At 38.3% G+C, this 24,732-nt stretch overlaps 1 protein-coding gene across 1 annotated transcript; it reads left to right on the top strand.

The window, feature by feature from the left end:
• Positions 1 to 3,385: 3,385 nt before the first annotated feature.
• LOC141399306 (uncharacterized) lies at positions 3,386 to 21,407 on the top strand. The gene is made up of 6 exons (XM_073977800.1): positions 3,386 to 3,754; positions 4,902 to 5,815; positions 6,831 to 9,229; positions 18,554 to 18,859; positions 18,933 to 19,296; positions 19,370 to 21,407. Exons 3-6 carry the CDS (start codon positions 8,267 to 8,269, stop codon positions 19,585 to 19,587), a joined length of 1,851 nt encoding a protein of 616 aa, XP_073833901.1. The 5' UTR covers positions 3,386 to 3,754; positions 4,902 to 5,815; positions 6,831 to 8,266; the 3' UTR covers positions 19,588 to 21,407.
• The last annotated feature ends 3,325 nt before the right edge of the window (positions 21,408 to 24,732 follow it).

Here is a 24,732-nt window from a genome sequence, read left to right as displayed (position 1 = left end):
GTCATCGGTATTTTTATCGCGGATAGGCCTTAGGGCCTTAAATATATTCTTGTGGACATCCACAACTCCCGTAGATATTTTTACTCCTGAGAAAGGCATTGTTGGACCCTGTCCATAGATGGAAGTCTAAAAATGCCCACAACAACTTTTAATTTTTAAACCGCGTAGCCGGTGTTAGATCTTGGCGGAGGCATGTCACTCTTAAACTTTTAATTTAAAAAGAAAGAAGAATGTCTTAAATTCCCGGTCGAGGCCCGGTCACCCCTAAAATATTTTTATACCCTCAGCATTTATGCTAACGAGGGTATGTACACTTGCATACGGGCAATAGGTGCCTCATCGAAATAATGGTTTTTAGACCCCAAGTATGTTTGGACGAAATGTGTTTCAGACAATTTGGTGTTGATTTAGCCATGTCCGTCCGTCTGTCTGTCTTGCTCGAACGAAGCAGTCGATCGGGTCCAAAATTTGTTGACATGCGTAATATTTCGTCCAAACTTAGTTCAAGTTCGAAGATGGTCAGTCCACTCCTTCGGGTACCACCTCCACAAAAGTTCAAAATTTTTCGCTAACATTTTGCGCACGATAACTCTGGAAGTAAGTAACCGAATTGGTCATAACTTTGGACATCGTAATATTTCTACGAGACATAGATCAAGTTGGAATATGAATTATATCGGTTCACTCCTTCGGGTACCTCCCCCACAAAAGTTCAAAACTTGCCGCTAAGATGGCGCACGATAACTATCGAATTCAGTAACAGCTTAGGTGCATACTTTGGACGTCGTCATATTTCTACGAGACATAGATTAGGTTAGGATATGGACTATATATGTCAACTCCTTCGGATACCTCCCACACCAAATTTCGGAAAAGTGCTTGCAACAGGTTGCACTCAAGGCACCTATTACGATGGTACAAGTTTGTCAATACATGTTTTCATAAACGGTCAATATTTCAAAATTTCTACGATAATCATGTATTGAAATGAATATAATCTGAAAGTCCTCCCAACACCCTATTTAGCGGTGCCCTCCATATATCCGCAGGACGCATAAATTTTTCCTAGAGGGCGCCTCAATAGGTCCACCCACAAATATAGAGTGTTTTCATAAACGCTCAATATTCGAAAATTTCTACAATCGTCATGTATTGAAATAAATATAATCTGAAAGTGCTCCCAACACCCTATTTAACGGTGTCCTTTATATATCCGCAGGACTCATAAATTTTTTCTAGAGGGCCCCTCAATAGGTCCACCCACAAATATAGAGTGTTTTCATAAACGGTCAATATTTCAAAATTTCTACAATCATCATGTATTGAAATAAATATAATCTGAAAGTGCTCCCAATACCCTATTTAACGGTGCACTCCATATATCCGCAGGACTCATACATTTTTCCTAGGAGGCCCCTCATCCCATATATGAAGGCATTTCATCATCGGTCAATTTTGTTTAACTTTCTTGTGAAATAATATTTTTTTTCAAAAAATTTCCGATTTTCTCACAATTTCCACAATGAAATACTTAGTGCTATGCATGCGTGCATCTTTTTATAACCTGAGCAATAATCTAAAACATACATATATCCTTGATAATCGTTTTTCAAAATCGTTTTTACCTTCGTACGAATCTGTTATACAGCTGTTATACTGTTATACCACCAATGTGGTTTTTATCTCCGCTAGTTAAAATCGATTTTATCTTCACACACATTTCACTATTGCGACACCGTGTATTACAATAAAGGTGAACATTAAGAAGATAAAATGGAACTAATAAAGGCATCACATCTTTAATATTTGAGTTCTTAGAGCGTTATTGCTTGCCCGCTAATTTTTCGGGACTCCATAGATTGACATAAGTTTTACTGTCACCAAGATTGATATTTCTCACATTTAGATTGAGTCAAATATACTCTATGTAATATTAGCATCCATAAGGGGACCTTCCCCATGTGATAAGATCTTATCCCGTAGGCACGTTGTAAACCACTCTAGCCTAGTTCGACAATTTTTAATCCGACAATAGGTCTGTACGATAACTCCGCAAGTGAAAAGTACTTGCAAGTACTCAGCAAGTAACCTCTCTCCACTAATTTTACTCTCTCGAAGCTAAAAATTTGCAGATTGTTATCGAACAGCAATTTGCCAACACTTGCAAGAAGTCAGCTGATTTGATAAACAAGAAGAAAAAGTTGGTGGAAATGATTAAATAAATAATAAAATAAAAAAAATAGTCACCACAAACTACAAAATAAGTTGTTTTACTTACATTATCGTTTTTCATAATTTATTTAATACTTTTTCCCTTTTTATTTCTATTTATTTTAATAACTAAACGTTTGTTTATGTTTTTGCCAAGAAGTCCGCCACAGAACATTCGAATTTAAATCAGCTGATCAATCTTGCAAATTCTTACAAGAAAAATGTTCCTTGCAAAAACTTGTAAACAAAACTCTCCAAAATTCTCTCAAAATTCGCTCTCTTTTACTTTACAAGTTTGTTATCGAACAGCATTTTGTAAAAGTTTGTGCAAATTTGTATGGTATTGATATTATTATTGGATGGTATTTGATATTAGCAGCTTAAAATGGAGATCTGCCCATTCCTGACCCCACCCCGTTTGTTTTGTAGGGATTACGTGTACTTACTTTCCACTAATTTTTACAAAGTTTCGAGACTATATGTTACCAATCTATAGATATTCGATTACAATGTTAAAACAGACGATATTTGGTATTAACAGCTCAAAGGGGAGACCTGCTACCCCTGACTCCACCCGCTTATTTTCTAAGAGGTGACGTGTACTTACTTCCCACTAAGTTTGACAGAATGTAGAGATTATATATGTTATAATTCTATAGATATTCGCAAACTACATTAAAATAGATGATATCTGATATTAGTAGCTCAAAGGGTAAAACTCTTCCCCTTGATCCACCGCGCTTATTTTTGTAATACATGACGTGTACTTACTTCCCACTTATTGTGACAAAATTTGGAGGCCATATCCGTTATCATTCTATAGATATTCACATACAAAATATACATTTTTTGGAGGTACTTCCGATTCTGATACTATATCTCCAGATCATTTTCAAACAACAACAAATCTATGAAATCTGAAGAATGTTGCAAATATTTTAGATAGAGCTTTTTAATTTGGTACAGAAATCTCAATAACTCCTAGTATGTTTGGGTATTGAAAATGGGCCCCATACCACGGTACCTCCAGATTTTCGGTATTTTGAAGGTTTGAGCAGGTCCACGTTCTGATATAGACTCATAGAACGGTACCACCCGATTTTCGGTACTTTAAAGGTACTTTAAACCTTTAATGTGCGTGAAGATAAATTGGATTTCAAACGGAATATTTTTTTTTTTTTCAGGATAGGTCATCAAATGTCTATCAAGCCCATGTCTTTCAATAAATTCTAAATATATTCAGATTTTGGAAAAAAAATATTTTATATACCCCCTACGAAAGCTGGTAAAGGGTAATTACTTTGGGGCCCCCACTAAATAATGGGGAGGGGTTCGTCCATGGTATATTTTTTCTGGATAGGGCATCGAATGTCCATAAGCCCATGTCTTTCAAGAAATTCTAAATATATTCAGATTTTGGAAAAAAATATTTTATATACCCACTATAAAAGCTGCTAAAGGGTAATTAATTTTGCGGAGACGTTTCAACCATTTTTGTTTCCAAATAGCGGTTGTTTTCACATCAGATTATTTTCCTCTAAATGTGGAGCACACGTCCAAACCTTTAAACGACAGACTTGTTCGCGGAAAAATCGTTTTATTGAGCTAAACATCAAGATTTTTATAAGAAATTTTGATGTTTTTCATAATTATTTTGAAAATGTTCCATCTTATCAGCATCCGAAGCACATAATTGTATCCGTCGAGGTTGTCTGTGTCATATTCTATCTTATTCTGAAGAAATATGACATAACTGCGCGGCTCTTAGACCATGTTTATATTATAGCCTTTTGCAGGGTTAACCTTCATAATGAGGATTTATTTAACGTATACGCAAAGGAATTGACATTTGAAACCCAGTGGGATTGTTTAATCTGGCTATATATAAACGTACTATTATTGATATTCCGAGATGTTTCAATTATCTGTCAATTTATGTATGGTTTTATTGGTGAAAAATTATTAGAAAGCCCCGCTTTATCGACTGAAAGAAAATTCGGCGTCAATATCTCCACAATTCGCGAAAATAAAATGACTGTTCTATCCTGATGACCGAAAATAAATGCCTATTTTTCATAGTACTATCGGAAAAATGATCAGAAAATCATTTCGCGAAAAGCTAGAAACATTATTCTTTCTGTGATTGATACGTGTTATTTTATTAAAGGTTTCACAACGAATGAAAATTTATTTTAATAATTTTCTGTATAACATGACAACTACAAAAACTATGTTAACTAGATATTTTTCAAATACAATAAGTACAGTGGTAGTATTAGGTAGTTCATTCTTCTTTTTCAACAATACGGAACATCAAAGGTTTTTAATCCCTACAAGATTAAAATCGTAGATTCATTCGTTTTGGGATAAATACGCTAACATTATCAGAAAATTAGGTGTTCTCTTCTACTGACGTGGAGTGTATTTCGAACGAATTTGACTTCGAATCGTCTTAGTGAAACAGACCAAAAGTCTATCTTTGAAATTGATGTAAGTCATATTACGAAGTTTTGACCAAATCTTCTCTTCGAGAGTTAACGTGCGCATCTGTCAGACAGATAAAAGAACGTCTGATACAGCTGTCGCTGTGTTGACAACTTCCGGCCGAGTGAAGCCCGGGTAATTCCGGAGTGTTCCGAAGTCTTTGATAATCCCCTTCATTTTTCTTTGTACGCACATATATCACCCAGAAGTTGAAATACAGGAACAAAATACAAAAAGCATTGGTCTGCACATGCTTAGGCAGAAATAAGAAGACATTGATAGCGACATATAAGGCCATTGGTCGCTCTGTCTTCAATTATGCCTCCCGTCCCAAAATAATGTTCTTCGGTTTCTTTCAAGGTAAACTCCTTCCATACAATTCCGTTCCGATTACAACAGCATTTTCAACTCTTACAAATATTTGTAATATTTTGTCCAAACATAGATCAAGTTTACTGTTCTCTTCTTCCGATACCTCCTTGTGGGCGCCATAACTGTCGAACAGATCAAATGAGTTGTCCAACATTTGGTTCTCATAATATTTCTTCAAGCCATATATCTGATTCGAATATGAGCTATATCGACCCACTCCTTCGGTACATGCCACACAAAATGTCAACATTTTTGGAAAAGTGCTGTTAAAGACCAATTCCCAAATCGGATCGGATTGATTTGTTTTTTGTTGTCCGGCCGTTATCTATTACATCGGTACATTTTTTCGGTTCAAGTACATACTTCCTGAGAAAAGTGCACAAAAAGCTCCAAATAAAATGAGTAATGAGCATGATACCAGCAAAAATTTGGCAGCCGAATTACCCATTACCAAATAATGTAAACAAGCTACTTTGTACATTACCAGTAGGCTGAAAAATAATTGGCTATTTCTTTAAGTTTTTACAAAGAAAGTCCACTTACTTTACTCATTACCATGTAATGAGTACGATGGCACAGAACATGTGTGTGCCCGACAACAAATCGGAGGGTTGTGTGTCCAACGCTAACCGCCGGCACACGAGTTTTTTTAATATAAAGAAGACATGTTAGCGTTTAAACTACCCAACACCTCAATTGTTCTCGAACATAGAACATACGTTTTCGAATTTATGTCAGAGGCAAAGTTGTAGATCTTGTATCAAGGAACAAAAATTGTGAAAACATATAATCCATCAAACTTCATATGCAAGGCCAAAATCGCCAAGCCCAAATTTCTTTTAAAATGTTTTCTCGGGTTTTGGTGAGCAGCTATCAAGCTGATCAAATATGAAGCAAACAACCAACTACAAAAACGTACCTCAGATCCCAATAAACATCTTTCTAGAACATATGAACTCTGTATAGACGGTTCTTAGAGGTCAAAATAACAAAGCAAATGGGACTTTTATCCTATTCTCTGGATCTGGTCCTCAGATACTAAACCCTTCAATATTGAAGAAAACAACCAACTGCAATAATGTAGCAATGACATCAATGAACAACTTTCTGGAACGTGCGAAATGTTTATGAACGGTTCTTAAGTAAAAAAAAAAAAACTTTTGAAGATATTCAATTTTTACACTTTTTTCTCCGATTCTGGTCCAAAGATACACAACCGCCCAAAAATTAAGGATTTCAATAAACAACTTTCTAGAACATATGTAAAAAACAGGATAAAAGTCCCATTTGCTTTGTTATTTTGACCTTTAAGAACCGTCTATAAAGAGATTGTACGTTCTAGAAAGATATTTATCGGGATCTGAGGTACATTTTTGTAGTTGGTTGTTTGCTTCAAATTTGATCGGTTTGATAGCTGCAGACCAAATACCAAGAAAAAATTTTAAAAGAAATTTAACCTTGGCGATTTTGACCCTACGGAAGAAGTTTGATGGATTATATGTGTTCACAATTTTTGTTCCTTAAGACAAGATCTAAAACTTTGCCTATGTGATAAATTCAAAATTCCTAACGGTTTGGAAGATATAGTCATGAAAATGACCCCTTTATTAAATCAAAGCCTCAAACCTTTGGAAGCCTATAACCGCGGAAGTTGATGAGATAGGGAAAAACGGCGAGACACGTGTCTTCTATTTTTTGGTCTTCTATCACGCTGTGGAGTCAGAATATAGTTAATAAAACATGACTCAAAAAATTACACACAGTGTAATTAAATAAAAAAAAACCCACACAAAATAAACACAATTGGACCAAGAAAATCTTCAATAAAATAATTAGTTATTCAGTGCGACATGCCCTGGTTACAATAATGGGTTTGTAGGGTGTCTTGTAAGTAATTACGACTACCAATAATACTATAAAGTCCATTACCGATAATAATTTTGTTTTGCTGGGAACTTACCCATTTTGCCTAAATTTTGCGCATCGTAAAATTTCTTCCTAACTTACATCAAGTTCCAAGAAGATCTATACCTACAAATTACTCTTTTTTTCGTGGACAAGTCCATGGTTTCGACCTTAATGACCTACAAGCTAAAATCCTACAGTGACAAACTTCTGACTGACTTCTCGGATCGTGTAGCCCAGTTATCTCTTTCCGCATAAATGACGGAAACTTTTTTACTTATGTTCAATTTATGAAAAGTAATCAAACATTGATTTTGGCTATCAAGCATCTCATATTTGATTTATAACAACAATTGGAAAACCGCCTTCCTTGACACATACCTACTTGCTTGTAATCTCGGTTTCTATCGGCTGCTATGGTAAATTATTTTTTTTTTCTATTTACCTTTTAGCATCAAATAACAATATACATTATCTCTTCTATAACTTCAATACCGTATTCAAAATTGGTATCAATTTACTTCAACATTTAATAAGAAAAACTAAAACTACATACCTATTAAATCATCTGTTTTCTGTTGCTGTCAACATTTCAAAGTAATCTTCTCCCAATGGTAAACAATATTGCGGAGAATGACTTTAACTGGTTTTTTTGGTTGGTGAGAGAAGATCTCTCTGGGAGATTTGGTTACATTTTCTGATTAAAAATATTAAAATAAAAACTTAGAAATTTATGCCCACACATGCCATGCAGGTACCAGAGAGGAGAAAAGTATTTTACCCGTGGAAATGTATTTTGTTTCTCTTTTTAGTTGTTTAAGAAGCGAGAATTTAATCAAGAAATGCCATTGTGTACTGGTGCCTCTCTGTGGGTTTTAAGTTTTTATTGCCCTCTGAAGAGAGCCGGTTTGTTTTTAATTTGCTTGATCACTCGGCCCGACTGTCAGTTAGCAAATGAAACCATGAGTAAGCGCAGCGCACCCAGCGCAGAAATTGTGGTCAAGAAGTGAATACAACAAATAATCCGTGCTTTAAAAATATCCAGAAAAAATCGAGTTGCGGCTGCTTTGTCAGTCAATTCCTACGTTTGTTTATTTCCACATACACAAAACGACGATAGACGTTCAAACAACAAATGTATGTAAATTAACGCGCGGATCGGATCAGAGTGACTTAAAGTGTGATTACGTAGCCAACAGAAAACGCGTGTATAAAAGAAGCGAAAATAAAATAAAGAAATAATTATTATATTATCCAATTGACGATAATTTTGAATTCAGTCTCTAGAAGAACTATGCCGGGGAAAAACCAGTCAACAGCGACTTCCAACGACAACCTTGTCGGTGGTGGTGGTGGCGGCGGTACTAAAACAAATAGTAATAAAACTAATCAAAAAAGTAAAAAAGTGATTAATAAGAAAAGTTTGAAGGCAAAACTGCAATCCAAAACAACTAAAAACAGCAGCAATGGCAATTGTAACAACAACAATAACAGTAACAACAAAAACAACAATAACGATGTCAATGAAAAAAATGTAAACGATGAAATCATCGAGGAGTTTGATTTTTGTGATAGTGATTTGGCAGAATTGGATGGGGCAACTGCAGCAGAAACTGCATCCAATGCAGCCACCAACAATGAAAATGGAGATAACAAAAGTGGCCAAGATTTGCCAGTTGAAGAATGTGAAGAAGCCAAAGAGGCCAAAGAAGAGTGCGGTGAAGAACAGCAGCATACTCCAGTAATTGATAACGAACAGGTGGTGGGAGAAACAACGACACAACCAACACCAGCAGCAGCAACGGAACTCATTGATAACAACAATGATAAACACGAACTGTCTTCAGCAGCAGCAACAACAACAATACCAATAACACCAACAACAGTTCCAACAGTTAGGGAGTCACCACCTTTGGTGACTAAGAATACAAATAATATATGCGAAGAAGAAAAAGAAGACATAGAAGCAAAAGAAAAAATTAGCAGCAGCCCCACTGTTGCAAATATGAATCCATGTGAAGAAGAAAACACAGAAATTCCTGCTGTTGCCACCACTACTCAAAATATTCCAGCAACTGAAATGTCAACGCCGCCGCCAACAACACATGACGATTCGAGTTCAGTGGTCCTCCCTTCAGCAAGTGAAGGGAATACCACCACCACAAGTAACAATGCCGCAGATGATGACAATGGTTCCGCCGACGATTACATTGATGATGAACTTTTGGTTCAATTTCTTGACGAAGCAAATAATATTGTAAGCAAATCCGCATTGTTATGATCGTTCTCCCACAAACCCAACACACAATAGATGAAGTTAATATTTTTAAATTGTGTCCACAAATAAGTGGAGTGGAGTGGAGGAGATTTTTTAGGTTGATTGCCTATGCCTTATGAAAGTAATTGGCATCTTTAATGAAATCTTGTGAGGCAAAATTGAACAGTTTCAAGGATAGGGACAGGGAAAATTATTGCACATATTTATCAATGGGCAAAACTTTTACATTTCCTAGTTGGCTTTTGGCTAAAGTGGGTAAAATACTTTATGTCAAAAATGCGCCTCGGTGAAGTTTTACGGCAAGCCACTAACCAAAATGGTGCTTTTTATACCCCTAGGCTAAAGATGGTATAGGTATACACTTTGATGCGTTCAAAAATATACCTCATAGAAAAATGACTTTGGACCCAACTTATACGGAGAGAAAATCCATTCAACCCAAAGCTTTTATTCATTAATACCTTCGGAAATAAGGATGCCGAAGGTTTCCAAAATCCCTACAGTCACCAACCAAAATGCTAATTTTTATTACCTCGCCCTATAATGAATGGTACGATAAACAAGTAAAGGCTTTGCCGACAGAGATATACCCTCAGCCTGTGTATATTAAAACAGATTTTTACCAAAAAAAGTATGTATTTTTAAAATTTTGGGCGTTAGAACCGACAAATATGTTCATTAGGATTAAAGATCAAAAGTTTTGCGAAGGAGATACTAAAAAGAATGGATCTACAGCCACTACATATGGTGTCATAGGGAGTTTTTACAGCCTTCGGGCTGTTTGGTCAAGAAGTATGGACTTGCCCCTGAAAAAATTTTACCATCGTAATTGAGGCAGCGAATGCAAGTTGCTTTAACAAAAATCAAAGTGATTCGATAGTAGGTCTTAAAGTGAACTTATCCGAAATTTTGTGTGGTAGGTGCCGGATGGAGTGGACAAATATAGTCCATATTTAAACCTGATCTATATCTGGTTGATATATTAGGATGTGTAATGTATGGACCAATTCGGCCTCTCTCTTCAAAAGTTATCGTACGAACAATTTTTCCGAACATTTTTGAAATTTTGTGGGGGAGGTACCTGAAGGAGTGGACCGATATGGCTTATCTTCGAACTTAAACTATGTTTGGACAAAATATTACTAAGCCAAATTTTGGATCGAATCGGCAGATCCGTTCGAGAGTTATCTTGCGCTCCAACCACCTCACACGGTGTCATAGGGGTTTTTGCAACTTTCAGGCTATTTTCTCAGGAAGTATGGACTTGCCCCTGAAGAAACTTGTACCGTCGGTTGGTTGGCATTGAATACAAGTTGCTAAAACAAAAATCAAAGCGATTCGAGAGATGGCCCTAAACTGAACTTTTCCGAAATTTTGTGTGGGAGGTACCCGAAAGAGTGGACCGATTGAGTCCATATTGAAACCTTATCTAAGTCTGGTACACATTTCACGATGGGAAAAGTATGGACCAAATCGGTTAATCCCTTCAAGAGTTATCGTTATTTTCGAACTTTTGTGGGGGAGGTACCGGAAGAAGTGAACCGATATAGCCCATCTTCGAACTTAAACTAAGTTTGGGCAAAATATTACGAAAGCCAAAATTTGAACGGAATCGGTTCATCCGTTCGAGAGTTATCGTGCGCACCAGCCAGCCAGACAGACGGACGGACATTGCTCAATCGACTCCAAATTGTCTGAAACACATTTCGTCCAAACATACTTGGGGTCTAAAACCATTATTTCGATGAGCCACATTTTGCCCGTATGAAAGTGTATATACGCTCGTTAGCATAAATGCTGAGGGTATAAAAATGTGCCTCATCGAAATAATGAGTTTGGATCCCAAATATGTTTGGACGAAATTCGTCCGTCTGTCTGGCTGGTCAAACTTTGCATCTCGTAATATTTTGTCCAAACTTACATTAAGTTGTTCCCCTACCACACAAAAGTTCAAAATTCTTCTCTAATACGGGGCTCACCATAACTCACGAAGGGAGTACTCGATTTGGTCAAAACATCGCATGTCATAATATTTCTTCCTGACATATCTCAGGTTCGAATATTGACAATAACGTTTCATTCCTTCCAGAATATTCCATACAAAATTTCAAAATGGTTTGAAAAAGTGACATACACATACAAATGTATGTCTGTGTGGCAGGCTGGTGGGCACGATAACTCTCCAACGAATTAATCAAACTTTGAACCTCTTTCTCCAAACTTATATCAACTTCGAAGATGGGCTATATCCGTTCGCTCTCACACAAAAGTTCACAATTGCACTGTTCCGGAACCTACAAGAAGCTACTAATTTTTACTACGATAACATTTTTTTCCTTTATGTTACCGAAAAAAATGTAAAAATTAGTAGATTCTTCCAGTTCTGGAACAGACCAAATTATTCGCTAAAATGGTGCGCACAATAACTCTCGAAGGGAGTAACCGATTTGGTCCAAACTTTGAAACCCCATAATATTTCCTCCATACATAGGTGTTCACTCCTTCAAATACCTGACAGAAAAATTTCAAAATTTTTTGCAAATGTGCTGTGTGCCAACGTTTTGAATTTGTTTACCTAAAAATACGATATAATTATTTTCGGGTTGAAGTCTATACTTCCTGAAATGGTGACCCAAAAGCTCTTAAAGACCCTGGGAAGGTGATGAGCAGGGTAACTTACTCCGGACATAGATTAGGTTCGAATATATATTTTTTAAATATCTCGTTCCTGGAATCTTTTTGAATTTGTTTCCAACAAATTGACCTTGCAGCCCGCCCCCATAACTACGATACAATTTTCGGGGTGAAGTCCATGCTGCCTGAGATAATGGACCAAAAGCGCTAAAAGGCCCTGTGAAGGTTATGAGCCCGATAACTTACAAATTGAGTATCCGATTAAGTCATAAAAATTCTTCCAAAGGTTCATCAATTTCTAAGAATTATGTTCGAATACTTTTTTCCAAATATCCCTGAAATCTTTTTAATTCTTTTTTTCAAATAAATTGGCCTTTCGGCGGTCCCTATAACTACCCAGCGAAAAGTTTGCCTCCAAAGAGGCAGTTAAATGGTATGTATAAGTGATTTGGAAGTGCATCAAATTATGCATTTTCACTCATGATTTTTACAAGGGAGTGACCCCGGAAAGAGGCACTCCATTGCATCGCATTTTAACTGACCCTTTGGCATTGCATTTTAACTGACCCTTTGGAGTAGAATAGGAGGCAGTCCGGAGCACGTGTTTTGAATAACAAAATAAAATGCATTTATTATTTGTGTAAAATAAAAATATTAATAACTTTATTAAATTAACACAAATTATGAAAATTCTCTATTGAATTTAATTGCAAACATGTGTGTTTCAACCGCTATTCATTTAATCCATTTAATCATCCGCTAAATGGGTTTGATATTGTCTTCCCATCACCAGTTAAGATTTCGACATGTACTCCAACAGCACTCCATTGGGAAATTTTCTTCTCGTGAGTTACCGGAAAATTTTTCACAAATTAAATATTATTTAGTTTGTATTAACAAATGTATTCCGCTGCTGTAGAGATGTACAAACTGATTTATGTACATGTAGGGATCTCTAACAACTGCTAATAAAATGTAGTGAACGGAGTGCCTTTTTCACGACTCTGTTCGCACTGCATCCGGATGCTGTTAAATTGTGAGGAATTGGAGTGCCTTTTTCCCGACTCCGTTGAACTGCCTTCGGATGTTGTTAAAATGTGACAAATGGATGTGATTCTTTGGATTGCATCCAAATGCGGTTAAAATGTGAGGAATGGAGTGCCTTTTTCACGACTCCGTTTGAACTGCATAAAAACATGCCGTGAAAGAACTAGTCTACATTGCACTACATCCAATTTATTTTGCTGGGTATGATACAAATATTTTCGTGGGCAAGTCCTTGCTTGATGAATGGTCCAAAAGTTTTCAAAATCCTACGATGACCAACTAAAATATGTCAGGTGAGGGACGACATTGACATTGGTTCAACTTTTGCACATATTTATACCCTCACCATATGTCTACGGTGAAAATCGAGCCCCCGGATTTTGACTTGAAGTTTCTTTTCACGGTTTTTTGGATATTTTGGCATATATGTAACGCCAAACCACTGAGATTTTCGATCCAACACAAAGACAAAAATTGTAGCCAAGACAATAACTAAGAACTCTCTAGTACATCGCAAAAGGCTTGGAACGCTCCTTCAGGCAGTTATTGTCCGAGAAAGTGCACATTTTTCAGAAAATATCGATAAATTACACTGCTTCAAAATTTGACTCAAAGTCAGTGGGTGGAAATTTCCTTTTGGAGATGGAAGCCCTTGGTGAGTGTAGTAAGAACGCAAAAGGAAATTTTCAGGATAGGTCAAGTTTCTGAGATATGCTTTGGTCAAAATATCCTTGAAAAAAAATTTCAAGTCAAAATCCGGGGGCTCGATTTTCACCGTAGACATATGGTCTAGTGGACTAGTATATACACTTTCATACGGGCAAAATGTGCCTCATCGAAATAATGGTTTTAGACCCCAAGTATTTTTGGACGAAATGTGTTTCAGACAATTTGGAGTCGATTGAGCAATGTCCGTCTGTCTGCCTGTCTGGCTGGCTGGAGCGCACGATAACTCTCGAACGGATCAACCGATTCTGTTCAAATTTTGGCTTTCATAATATTTTGCCCAAACTTAGTTTAAGTTCGAAGATGGGCTATATCGGTCCACTCCTTCCGGTACCTCCCCCACAAAAGTTCGAAAATGTTCGGAAAATTTGTACGCACGATAACTTCTTGAAGGGAGTAACCGATTTGGTCCATACTTTGCCCATCGTAAAATATGTACCAGACTTAGATAATGTTTCAATATAGACTCAATCGGCCCATTCCTTCGGATACCTCCCACACAAAATTTCGGAAAAGTTCAGTTTAGGGCCTGCTCTCGAATCGCTTTGATTTTTGTTGTTGCAACTTATATTCACTACTCCCCATACGACGGTACAAGTTTCATCAGGGGCAAGTCCATACTTCCTAAGAAAATAGCCTGAAGCGTAAATAAAAAATAGCTTGGAGCGTAAGATAACTCTCGAACGGATCTGCCATTTCGGTCCAAAATGTGGCCTTCGTAATATTTTGTGCAAACTTAGTTTAAGTTCGAAGATAAGCCATATCGGTCCACTCCTTCAGGTACCTCCCCCACAAAAGTTCAAAAATGTTCGGAAAAATTGTGCGTGTGATAACTCTTGATGGGAGTGACAGACTTTTGGTCCATAGTTTACAAATCCTAATATATCTACCAGGTATAGGTCAGTTTCGAATATGGGCTATATTTGTCCATTCCATCGGGTACCTCCCACACACACACATTTTTTGGATAAATTCACTTTAAGACCTGCTTTCGGATCACTTTGATTTTTGTTGAAGCAACTTGCATTCGCTGCCTCAATTACGACAGTAAAAGTTTTTTCAAGGGCAAGTCCATACTTCTTGAGACAATAGCCCGAAAGTTGTAAAAACTCCCTATGGCACCATATGTAGTGACTAGAGAGCTCAAACCGTCCACACTTTAGATATCGTAATATTTCTTCGAATATTAGATGAAATTCGAAGGTGGAAGGAGTGGACCTCCCGAAACCTTCCCCACAAAAGTTCGAAAATATTTGCTAAAATGGTACTCTAAATATTTTTGAAACTCAGGGGCCTAATTACGACATTCGATTCGATCGAGTAGTTGCTTGAGAATGAAAAAATCAATCTATAAAAACCTATTCGCGCCACCATCTGTACATTTACTAAGGTATATGCATTAGCAATTTGTTACAACAAAGTCAAAAAGTTTTATAAAAATAAATAATTTCGTATAGTTTTCTAGCACAACTTCATTCCGAAATTATTACCCAAAGTATTATTCAACGATTTCAACAAATATTTACATTTTTTCGTCAATAATTTGGTTTTCTAGTTTTTGCTTTAAAATAAACAAATTTTTTTACCATCTACTTTCTTAATCTTCTTTGGACAACACTTAGGTTTTCATAGTTCGATTTTTTCAATAACGAGCAATTTCTCGATCGAATCGAATATCGTAATTAGGCCCCAGTTTAAAAAAAAGCCCTATCTATCGATATCCCCGCAAATTTTTGCGCTTTAATCCTATCCATATTGTTTTGAAAATTCCCCTAAATACATAAGTTTTTTTTTTTTTTTTTTTTTTTTTTTTTGAAAAAAAAGTATTTCAATCAATCCACACAGGCTAAGGGTATATCTCTGTGGGCAAAGTCGATTGATACTTTTTTACTTGTTTCCATTAAGGCCACTTCTCGGATCGAGTTGAAATCCTAAGATATGGGCGCCGAAATGTCTCAATATTTAGAACCACTCCATCATACACCTCTCGCACTAAAGATTTAATAGGCGAAAATGTTATTCCCCCTACAAACCTATGAAAATGCGAATTATTTTTCGAATTAGGATGGATCTTTTTTAGAGAACATTTAGGTCCACAACTTCCGTCATTGTTTATTTATACGGCCATAGGCTGAGGGTATTTAGCTGTCGGCAAAGTCGCCTGATTCTTTTTTACTTGTTTTTTAATTGTTCCAGTTTTCGTTTGGTTTTGAAATTTTTAATATTTTATTTGGATATTTTTGTTTATGGTGGAGGGTATAATTAAATTTGTCATTCCGTTTGTAACACATCGAAATATTCGTCGGAGACCCTATAAAGTATATACATTATTGATCAGCATAAAATTCTATGTCGATTTGACCATGTCCGTCTGTCTGTTGAAATCAAGATACAGCTCGCAATTTTAAAGATAGAGAGTCAAAATTTGGTACAGATGTTTTTATTACTTGCAGGATGGTTGGTATTGAAAATGGGATATATCGGTCCACGTTTTGATATGGCCCCCATAGAACGGTACCTCCCGATTTTCGGTATTTTTAAGGTTTTAGCTTCATTATCCTACCAAAGTTGCTGAAATTTGGTACGTAGTCTTCTTTGGGGGTATAAAACTTTCCCCCAGAATTTTGTGGGTATCGGTCCACACCTTCATATAGCCCCCATAGAACGGTACCTCCCGATTTTCGGTATTTTTAAGGTTTTAGCTTCATTATCCTACCAAAATGGCTGAAATTTGGTACTTAGTCTACGTTGGTGGTATAAAACTTTCCCCCAGAATTTTGTCGGTATCGGTCCACACCTTCATATAGCCCCCATAGAACGGTACCTCCCGATTTTCGGTATTTTGAACGTTGTGGCCTCAATATTCCACCGAAATGGCTGAAATTTGGTATTTAGACTTCGTTGGGGGTACTTAAACTTCGCCTTTAAATTTGTCGGTATAGGTCCATGCCTTCATATATTGAAAGGTACCTCCCGATTTTTCGTATTTTTAAGGTTGTGTCTTGAATATTACACCAAAATAGCTGAAATTTGGTATTTAGTCTTCAATGTGATATAAAGCTGTTCGCCAGAAATATGTCTGTACAGGTCCACGCTTTCATATTGCCCCATTTCTGACTAAAATTCGTCGGTATAGGTCCACGTTTCGATATAGCTATATAGATTTTGACGTCAATATCCAACCGAAATGGCTGAAATTCGTTATATTTCGTCTTCCAAGAGTTATAAAATATTCCAGAAGAGTATTATCAGTATAGGTCCACGTCTTCCTATATCCCCATAGAAGCGTACTTCTTGATTTTCGGTATTTTTTAAGTTTTAGCCACATTCTCTTACCGAAATATAGGAAATTTGGTATTTAGTCTTCTTTGAGCCTAAAAACTTTCCGTTAGTTATTTGTCGGTATAGATTGAGGTTTTGAAATAGCCCCCATAGAACGGTGCCTCACATTGTTTTACCGAAATTGCTGAAATTTAGTATTAAGTCTTCTTCATACACGAAAGGAAACTAATTATTCCATTTTACTTCAATACAACTTGTGGTGGAGGGTATAACAAGTTCGGCCCGGCCGAACTTAACGCCGTTCTTACTTGTTTCTTTAATAGATTGCAAAATATTTAAAACATGTTTTTATTTAATTGACTACCGACACAATTGCTTTATTTAATGGCCTGTTTCACTAAGACGATTCGAATACAAATTCGTTGGAAATACTACCAAACTCCTGTTAAATTTCATTAATTTTGGTCTTCAATAAAACAAACATTTTCTACAACAACAGGAATTTGGTTGTAGTTCGAACAAATTTGAATTCGAATCGTCTTAGAGAAACAGGCCATAGGTGTTCGAGTTTTTTTGTTAGCTTTGAAAATTTGGATATTTTGTTGGATGTAAGTTTTGCTATGAAATCAAAGAAAAATCCAAAAATATCCTTGAATTTCTTGATTTAAAAGCCTATCAGTGCCGTTCTTGGTTATACAGATCTCCCCTTCGTCACCCAAATTTTCCCTGTCTACATATGACTAATACCTTTCCAAAAAGAACAAATATTTGTTAACTCTGCCGATTAGCTTTTTTCAAAAAATATTCCCCCTAAATAAAAGCACGTACAAAATGATTTGGTGGTTTGTATTCGAATATAAACAATTCGTATTAGAACGCAAAACAATTTAAGCTTACTTAAGATAAAGATTTTTGCCGTTGTTGTATTTCAAGAGACGTTACAAAAGGCAATTTTGCTCGAAAATGTGTGTCGCCGTCGTTGTATTCGATATGTGTTTGTTTGCATTTGTTTTTATCAGTAAACGTTATTGTTTGTATGTTGTTTGCAATGCTGTCATACCAGACATACGTACATATGTGTATACAGTGAGCGTAGGCACTATGCGAATGGGTAAAAGGTCAATCTGACCAAGGTTCATGGAGGTTTATAGACATACATACGTGTTTCCATGAACTTCAAAAAAGTCTAGTGAATGTTATCATTCATTTTCTTCACCCTTTTTCAATAAGAATATGTTCCAGAACCCGTAAGAATCTATAACTTTGAAAATTTTTATAATTTTTTTCTTAAAAGACTTGCAAATTTCATATGTTTTTGTTTTGTCATGTCTCAAGGCTAGTCAGTCGAAGTATTTTCTAAATCGAGATCGGTGCCTGTATCTCAAGCCGCAGTCGGAAGGTCTCGTTGCTCTGGGGACCTAAAATGAACACTAAAGTTTTCCGACTCCGACTTGAGGCTTCACGGGTCTGCGACCCCGACTTCGGCGACTATAGCTCGACCCCGCAGCCTTGGTTTAAGTATTTCTCTCCTCCCAGCATTAAATTTTCATTTTCATCTCAAACTATCCATATTTCTAGAATTTTAATCTAAATGTTCCTTTTTTATTTTTACAGGCTGAAGCAAGATTGGCTGCCCGTAGACAGGCACGAGCAGAAGCTCGTGAAATACGTATGCGAGAATTGGAAAGGCAACAACAGCAGCAGGAGTTAAATGCCGATCGTGTATTCGATATGCATACAACGGCATCGGGCATAGATCCATTGTCGAGAACACGACTGGGGATGGGTAGTGCATCACCGGCAATTAGTGGCTTATTGAATTCTTCAAGGGTGGGTAACTCAATGTCTTCAAGACGTAGTAGTGAAGATTCTCTGGAAGAGGAAGGTCGCAGTTTAAGGGATATACGCCATGAACTGAAGGTAAACGATTACATCAATTATTTCTTCCATGAACTTTTTTATATTTGTTGTTGTTGTTGTTTGTCTTCATTAGGATGTTGAAGAAAGATTCCGCAAGGCCATGATAGCAAATGCTCAATTGGACAATGAGCGTGCCTCACAAACGTATCAAATACAGCTGTTAAAAGACAAATTGGAAGATATCGAAGAATCGTATGCCCAATTACAGCGTGAATTCAAAGAAAAATCACGCGAATGCAATGCCCTCAAACGAACGCTAGATAAATTAACAGAAGAATTGAAACTGGTACAGGGTCAGTTGAGCGAACGGGATACACTAATTGAGGAACAAGGATTGGTTATTGTGGCTGTTGAAAATGAAGATGGCACAGATGCCAAACGTGCTCTAGTCAGCGTAGAAAATGCACAATTATTAGGATCTGTTCAGGGTTCTTTAGGTGAGTAACAGGCCTCAACTCTAATTTGAATTTTTTAAATCAATTTCTCTCTCCTTCTCTCTGCTCCCTTTAGATGTACGACTTAAAAAATTCACCGAAGAAAAACAACAGTTACAATCTGAAGTACAACAATTGCAAGAGCAATTGGAAACGTACAAAAGTCAAGGCAAAGGTCGAGGTAGAGGAAATTCTTTAAATGGTCCATTGGGTTCAGACGATGATGACTATGAAGCTCAGAGTAAGTATTATAAATACATATGTGTCGGTCACATGGGAGGCGTATTCGACTAGTTGACTCGATGCTAAAATCGAATGAATTTAACTTTATGCCAGCTTTAAGGAATTATTCTGTAATTTCGCGATAATTCGTAGCCCTATAAAACGAAAACCTTAATAATTAGTAATAAACATAGGGTTCCTTGAAGGGGTTTCTTTGGAATTTTATGGCAGAGAAGGCCAGAAAACCTCGATATTTTATTTAAGTCATTACCAACAAGTAAAAAAGTATCAGTCGGCTTTGCCGACAGAGATATACCCTCAGCCTGTGTAAATTGAAACACTTTTTACCAAAAAAACTTATGTATTTAGGGGGTTTCAAAATTTTGGACGTATGAACCGATTGATTAGGACTAAAGTTCAAAAGTATTGCGGAGGAGGTACTAAAAGGAATGGACCGACATAGACCATGGGGGTGCCATAGGGGTTTCTACACCCTTCGGGCTGTTTTCTCAAGAAGTATGGACTTGCCACCGAAAAAAAATGCTTTAACAAAAATCAAAGTGATTCGAGAGCAGGTCTTAAAGTGAATTTATCGAAAATTTTGTGCGGGAGGTACCGGATGGAGTGGACAAATATAGTCCATATTCGAACCTGATCTATGTCTGGTGAATATATTGAGATGTGTAAAGGATGGACCAAATCGGCCACTCCCTTCAAGAGTTATCGTGCGCACAATTTTTCCGAACATTTTTAAACTTTTGTGGGGGAGGTACCTGAAGGAGTGGACCGATATGGCTTATCTTCGAACTTAAACTAAGTGTGGACACAATATTGCGAAGGCCAAATTTTGGACGGAATCGGCATATCCGTTCGAGAATTATCTTGCGCTCCAACCACTACACATGGTGTTATAGGGGTTTTTTCAACTTACAGGCTATTTTCTCAGGAAGTATGGACTTGCCCCCTGATGAAACTTGTACCGTCGTATGGAGGGCAGTGATTACAAGCTGTTACAACAAAAACCAAGGCAATTCGAGAGCAGGTCCTAAACTGAACTTTTCCGAAATTTTGTGTGGGAGGTACTCGAAGGTGTTTACCGATTGAGTCCATATTGGAACCTCATCTACGTCTGGTAGAAATTTCACGATGTGCAAAGTATGACCTTCAAGATTTATCGTGCGCACAAATTTTCCGAACATTTTCGAACTTTTGTGGGGGAGGTACCGGAAGGAGTGGACCGATATAACCCATCTTCGAACTTAAACTAAGTTTGCACAAAATATTGCGAAAGCCAAATTTTGGACCAAATCGGTTTATCCGTTCGAGAGTTACCGTGCGCACCAGCCAGACATACAGACGGACGGACGGACATTGCTAAATCAACTCCAAATTGTCTGAAACACATTTCGTCCAAACATACTTGGGGTCGAAGACCATTATTTCGATGAGGCACATTTTGCCCGTATGAAAGTGTATATACCCTCGTTAGCATAAATGCTGAGGGTATAAAAACACCAAATGTTATCCTTACATTAAGTGCTTACGTTCTCTAGAGGCTGAGATATTGATGCCTAAATTATTATTTCGAACATAGACGAACGAACAAATATCAGTTACAAAAGCGGGTTAGTAGTAAAAAAGAATCAGTCGGCTTTGCCCACCATTAAATACCCTTAAGTGTGGTGAACCTAAATGTCCTATAAACACATTCTTAATTTCCAAAGTAAACAACAATATCTCAGGATGCATTAATAGCCAGAAGAAATAGATCGGCATAGACCTTTTGGATGTAATTTTGTATATCATTTTGGGAGTCACTTCTTTCGATAGTTATCTTGCCAACCAGTCATTTTATTTGGTCATCGTAGGATTTATCAGAACGAAAAGAAAAATTAAAACAATCGGTGAAATTTTCAAAACATTTCTCGAACAGACCTTAAAATGCACTTAAACGATAATATCGAGCTTTTTTGAGGGAGGTAGCGGAAGAAGTTGTCTGATATAGTCCACCTTCGAACTTGATTTAATTGTGCATAGTTTGGACCAAAGTCATTCAATCCTTTCAATAGTTATCCTGTCTATTAGACTTTTTAATTCGCCACAGTGGGTGGGATGTTTTAATACCTTTGGACCATTATAACAGGAAACATGGGCTTGCTCACGGAAATATTATGTCGCTGTAAACATGACTACAAGGAGTACCTTCGAATCTATCATCGAAGTGCAGTGTTGTCTGAATAGGATGGATTTTTGGCAACTGAAGAAATTTCGTCACTTCAGTCACTTCAGCTGTAACCTCGTCACTTCAGCTGTAACCTCAAATCGATAGGAGTTAGATTCATGCTTGTGGACGGGCGGTTGAATAGATGCTGATCATCTTGGGGCTTTAGTGGCAGTATGGGCATTTGTTTGTTTAGAGGACCAGCAACAATGGGTTCTCTGTAGGAATTGAGAATGCTACTGTAACCGGACTTTAGTTGTGCCAGTATGGAACATGTTTGAATAGGAAGAAGCCGCTTACTATCCAGGGTTGCTGCAGGATGTTGGTTTAGGACTTTGTTTGTTTGATGGCTTCGGAGACACGGTGCTCAGAGTGTTTGCCATCGACAGTCGGTTGACGTCCTATTGAAATACGACTTGGATGTAGACACGATAGCACATGAAGTCCTTACGGATTCGTCTAGGTCAGGGACGCGCTTCTTTGCAAAGACAGTATAGTGAGGGCGCCCACTAAGTTGTTTTTGCATTTGGAAATTCTTGGGCGACACTGGTCTAGGTGCTGGATCTTCCATTACAACGTGCTGGTTAGAATGACTAGTCAGCAACACATTATGTTGCCTGACTGACAGCATCCTGATCTCGTAATGAAGGTGATCCACATTTGTTCTTGGACGTAACCCGTAACCATTCCGAGAGCATTAGTTTGTTGTTGTTGTAACAGTGTTTTTTGTTATGTTTGTATGTTTGTTCCTCTGTTCAATCTGGCTCTGGGTCTATCTCCAGTTCCAGAAAAATGGTTGCTTCGATGGGATGTAGCCACAGATCCTGGAGTTAGATGGGTAGGTTTGGCGGGGCAGTTGAAAAGGTGTTCTGTGTCTTGCGGGCCCATGCCGCATACTGGGCAGATGTCTTGCACGGCGCGATCGATTTCCGCCCAATAAGAATTTAGACGACTGCAATATCCCGAGCGTAGTTGAGCCAAAACTACTCTGGTTTGTCGTGGCAGCTGACGCTCCTCAGCAGCGATAGATGGGGGATGTACTCCGAGACCTTGGCAACTGCGTCCGTGTGAATGCTATTCAAACCTGCTTGATATGCTTGTTGATCTAGGGGCTCTCTCCTGTATCGTTGGACCTCTCCCTCTAGAGCATGGATATCCTTCCTGATCTGCCTGAATGTGTCGGGCCTACCCACAAGATGGTGGTTGGGATGGTTCACATGGTAACATCCAAGCAGGTACTGCAACGAAAGCATCTCATTGTGTTGTTTTACTGGAAGAATCTTTGCCTCCTCATGTAGATGGTCCACTGAAGATTTGAGGAGGCACCTTGTTGCTGTTCTCAGGGCGGCATTCTGGCAAGCTTGAATCTTTTTCCAATTCGTATCACATAATCTCGGGGACCAGACTGGCGCCGCATAACTTACCACAGACCGACCTATCGCGTTATATGTTGTCAACAAGGTTTCTTTATCTGCACCCCAAGTGCTGCCGGCTAGGGACTTGAGGATCTTGTTCCTACTTTTTAGCTTGTCGCAGATAGCTGTGGCATGCGCGCACGGCGTGAATGTAGTGTCGAATGTGACCCCTAAAATTATAGGGCAGTTTGTGGTCGGAATTCTGCTACCATCGACCACGGCATTCAACTCACGTCCAAACTGCACTGTCCATGTGGTGAACAGAGTGGCTGTAGATTTTGTGGCGGAAATCTGCATATTCCTCGAATGGAAAAATGTGGTAACATCGGTTAAATAGTTGTTCAGTCTCTCACAGATGTCATCAGGGTAGGTACCTGACGCCAGGATCGTGCAATCATCCGCATATCTTACGATCTCGATGCCGTCTGGAGGGGGGCGGAATACAGGATAGGTAGAGGTTAAACAGTTCCGGAGATATCACCCCACCATGGGGAACTCCCTGTTTCACTCTACGGAGTTTGGACTTCTTATTCCTGAATTCCACATACGACTGGCGTCCACACATATAGTTGACTATCCAACGTTTCAAGCTTGGCCGGAGGGTTGTTTGCTCAATGTCCTCAAACAGCGTGGAGTGCCTGACTGTATCGAAGGCTTTTGATAAGTCAAGCGCCACCATCACTGTTCTATCGCACGGCCGTCTCTGGTTGAGTCCTTTACAGATATATGTGGTAATGGCGTGCAGTGCTGTGCTGCTTACGGAATCCATGTTGATGATCGGCAACTTGATAGCTATTTCTGATACTGGGGAGGAGCAAGGCCTCAAGTGTCTTTGCTACGGGCGACAAAAGCGAAATCGGTCTGTACGATTCACTTTTGCTGGCATCCTTGGCTGGCTTCCGTAGTGGGACCACCCGGCCCATTTTCCAGACTTCGGGAACAACGAGGGTGGCTAGCGACAAGTTGAAGTCTTTGGTGAGATACTCGACTCCCGGCTCATCCAGCTGCTTCAACATTACCATGGGGATTCCATCAGGCCCAACGCTTTGGATGATTTAGCGTTCCTGATGGCATTGGCAACATCATCCATTGTAAATTGTGGTGGTTCATCCTCGGCAGGAAGAGATCTGATGCGACGTAATACTCTTCTCTTCGCCCTGTCACTCTCGAGAGGCTCGACAAACTGTCGATTGAAATTACTTGCGCACCTCTTCGGGTCAGTCAACGTAACGTCGCCAAACGTGACTGAGGTCCTATCTTCCCTTCTTCCAGGGTTCGAGAGTGACCACAATTCACCTATACCGGCTCCAATGTTGCAACTCTTCAGATGATTTAACCATTTGTTCCGCTTATGCTCGCCCACCAGCCTGTTAACTTCCAGTGTCAGCTCCCTGACTCTGGGGTCATTGGGGTTGATACGACGAAGCTCATCACGCTCGTTTGCTAATCCCGTCGCCTCTGCTGGGAAATTTGGTCTTACTTCGGGTATTCGACCAGCAGGGATATGGCGAGCGGCTGCAGCAGTGATGATGTCCCGGAACGTCCTTTCCGCTACCCGAACATCAGAAGGATTGGGCAATT

The sequence above is a fragment of the Musca autumnalis genome, unplaced genomic scaffold (assembly GCF_047663935.1).
Source record: "Musca autumnalis isolate F117 unplaced genomic scaffold, ASM4766393v1 scaffold_3, whole genome shotgun sequence".
Lineage (NCBI taxonomy): Eukaryota > Metazoa > Arthropoda > Insecta > Diptera > Muscidae > Musca > Musca autumnalis.
Note: the sequence above shows the minus strand (reverse complement) of the source record. Positions and strands in the feature narration are given on the sequence as shown.

Excerpts from the sequence above, each read along its gene's own strand:
- LOC141399306 (XM_073977800.1), top strand. The coding sequence starts at position 8,267 with ATGCCGGGGAAAAACCAGTCAACAGCGACTTCCAACGACAACCTTGTC. Across the intron at positions 18,860-18,932 it reads ATATACGCCATGAACTGAAG|GATGTTGAAGAAAGATTCCG; the intron begins GTAAACGATTAC and ends TGTCTTCATTAG. Across the intron at positions 19,297-19,369 it reads ATCTGTTCAGGGTTCTTTAG|ATGTACGACTTAAAAAATTC; the intron begins GTGAGTAACAGG and ends TGCTCCCTTTAG.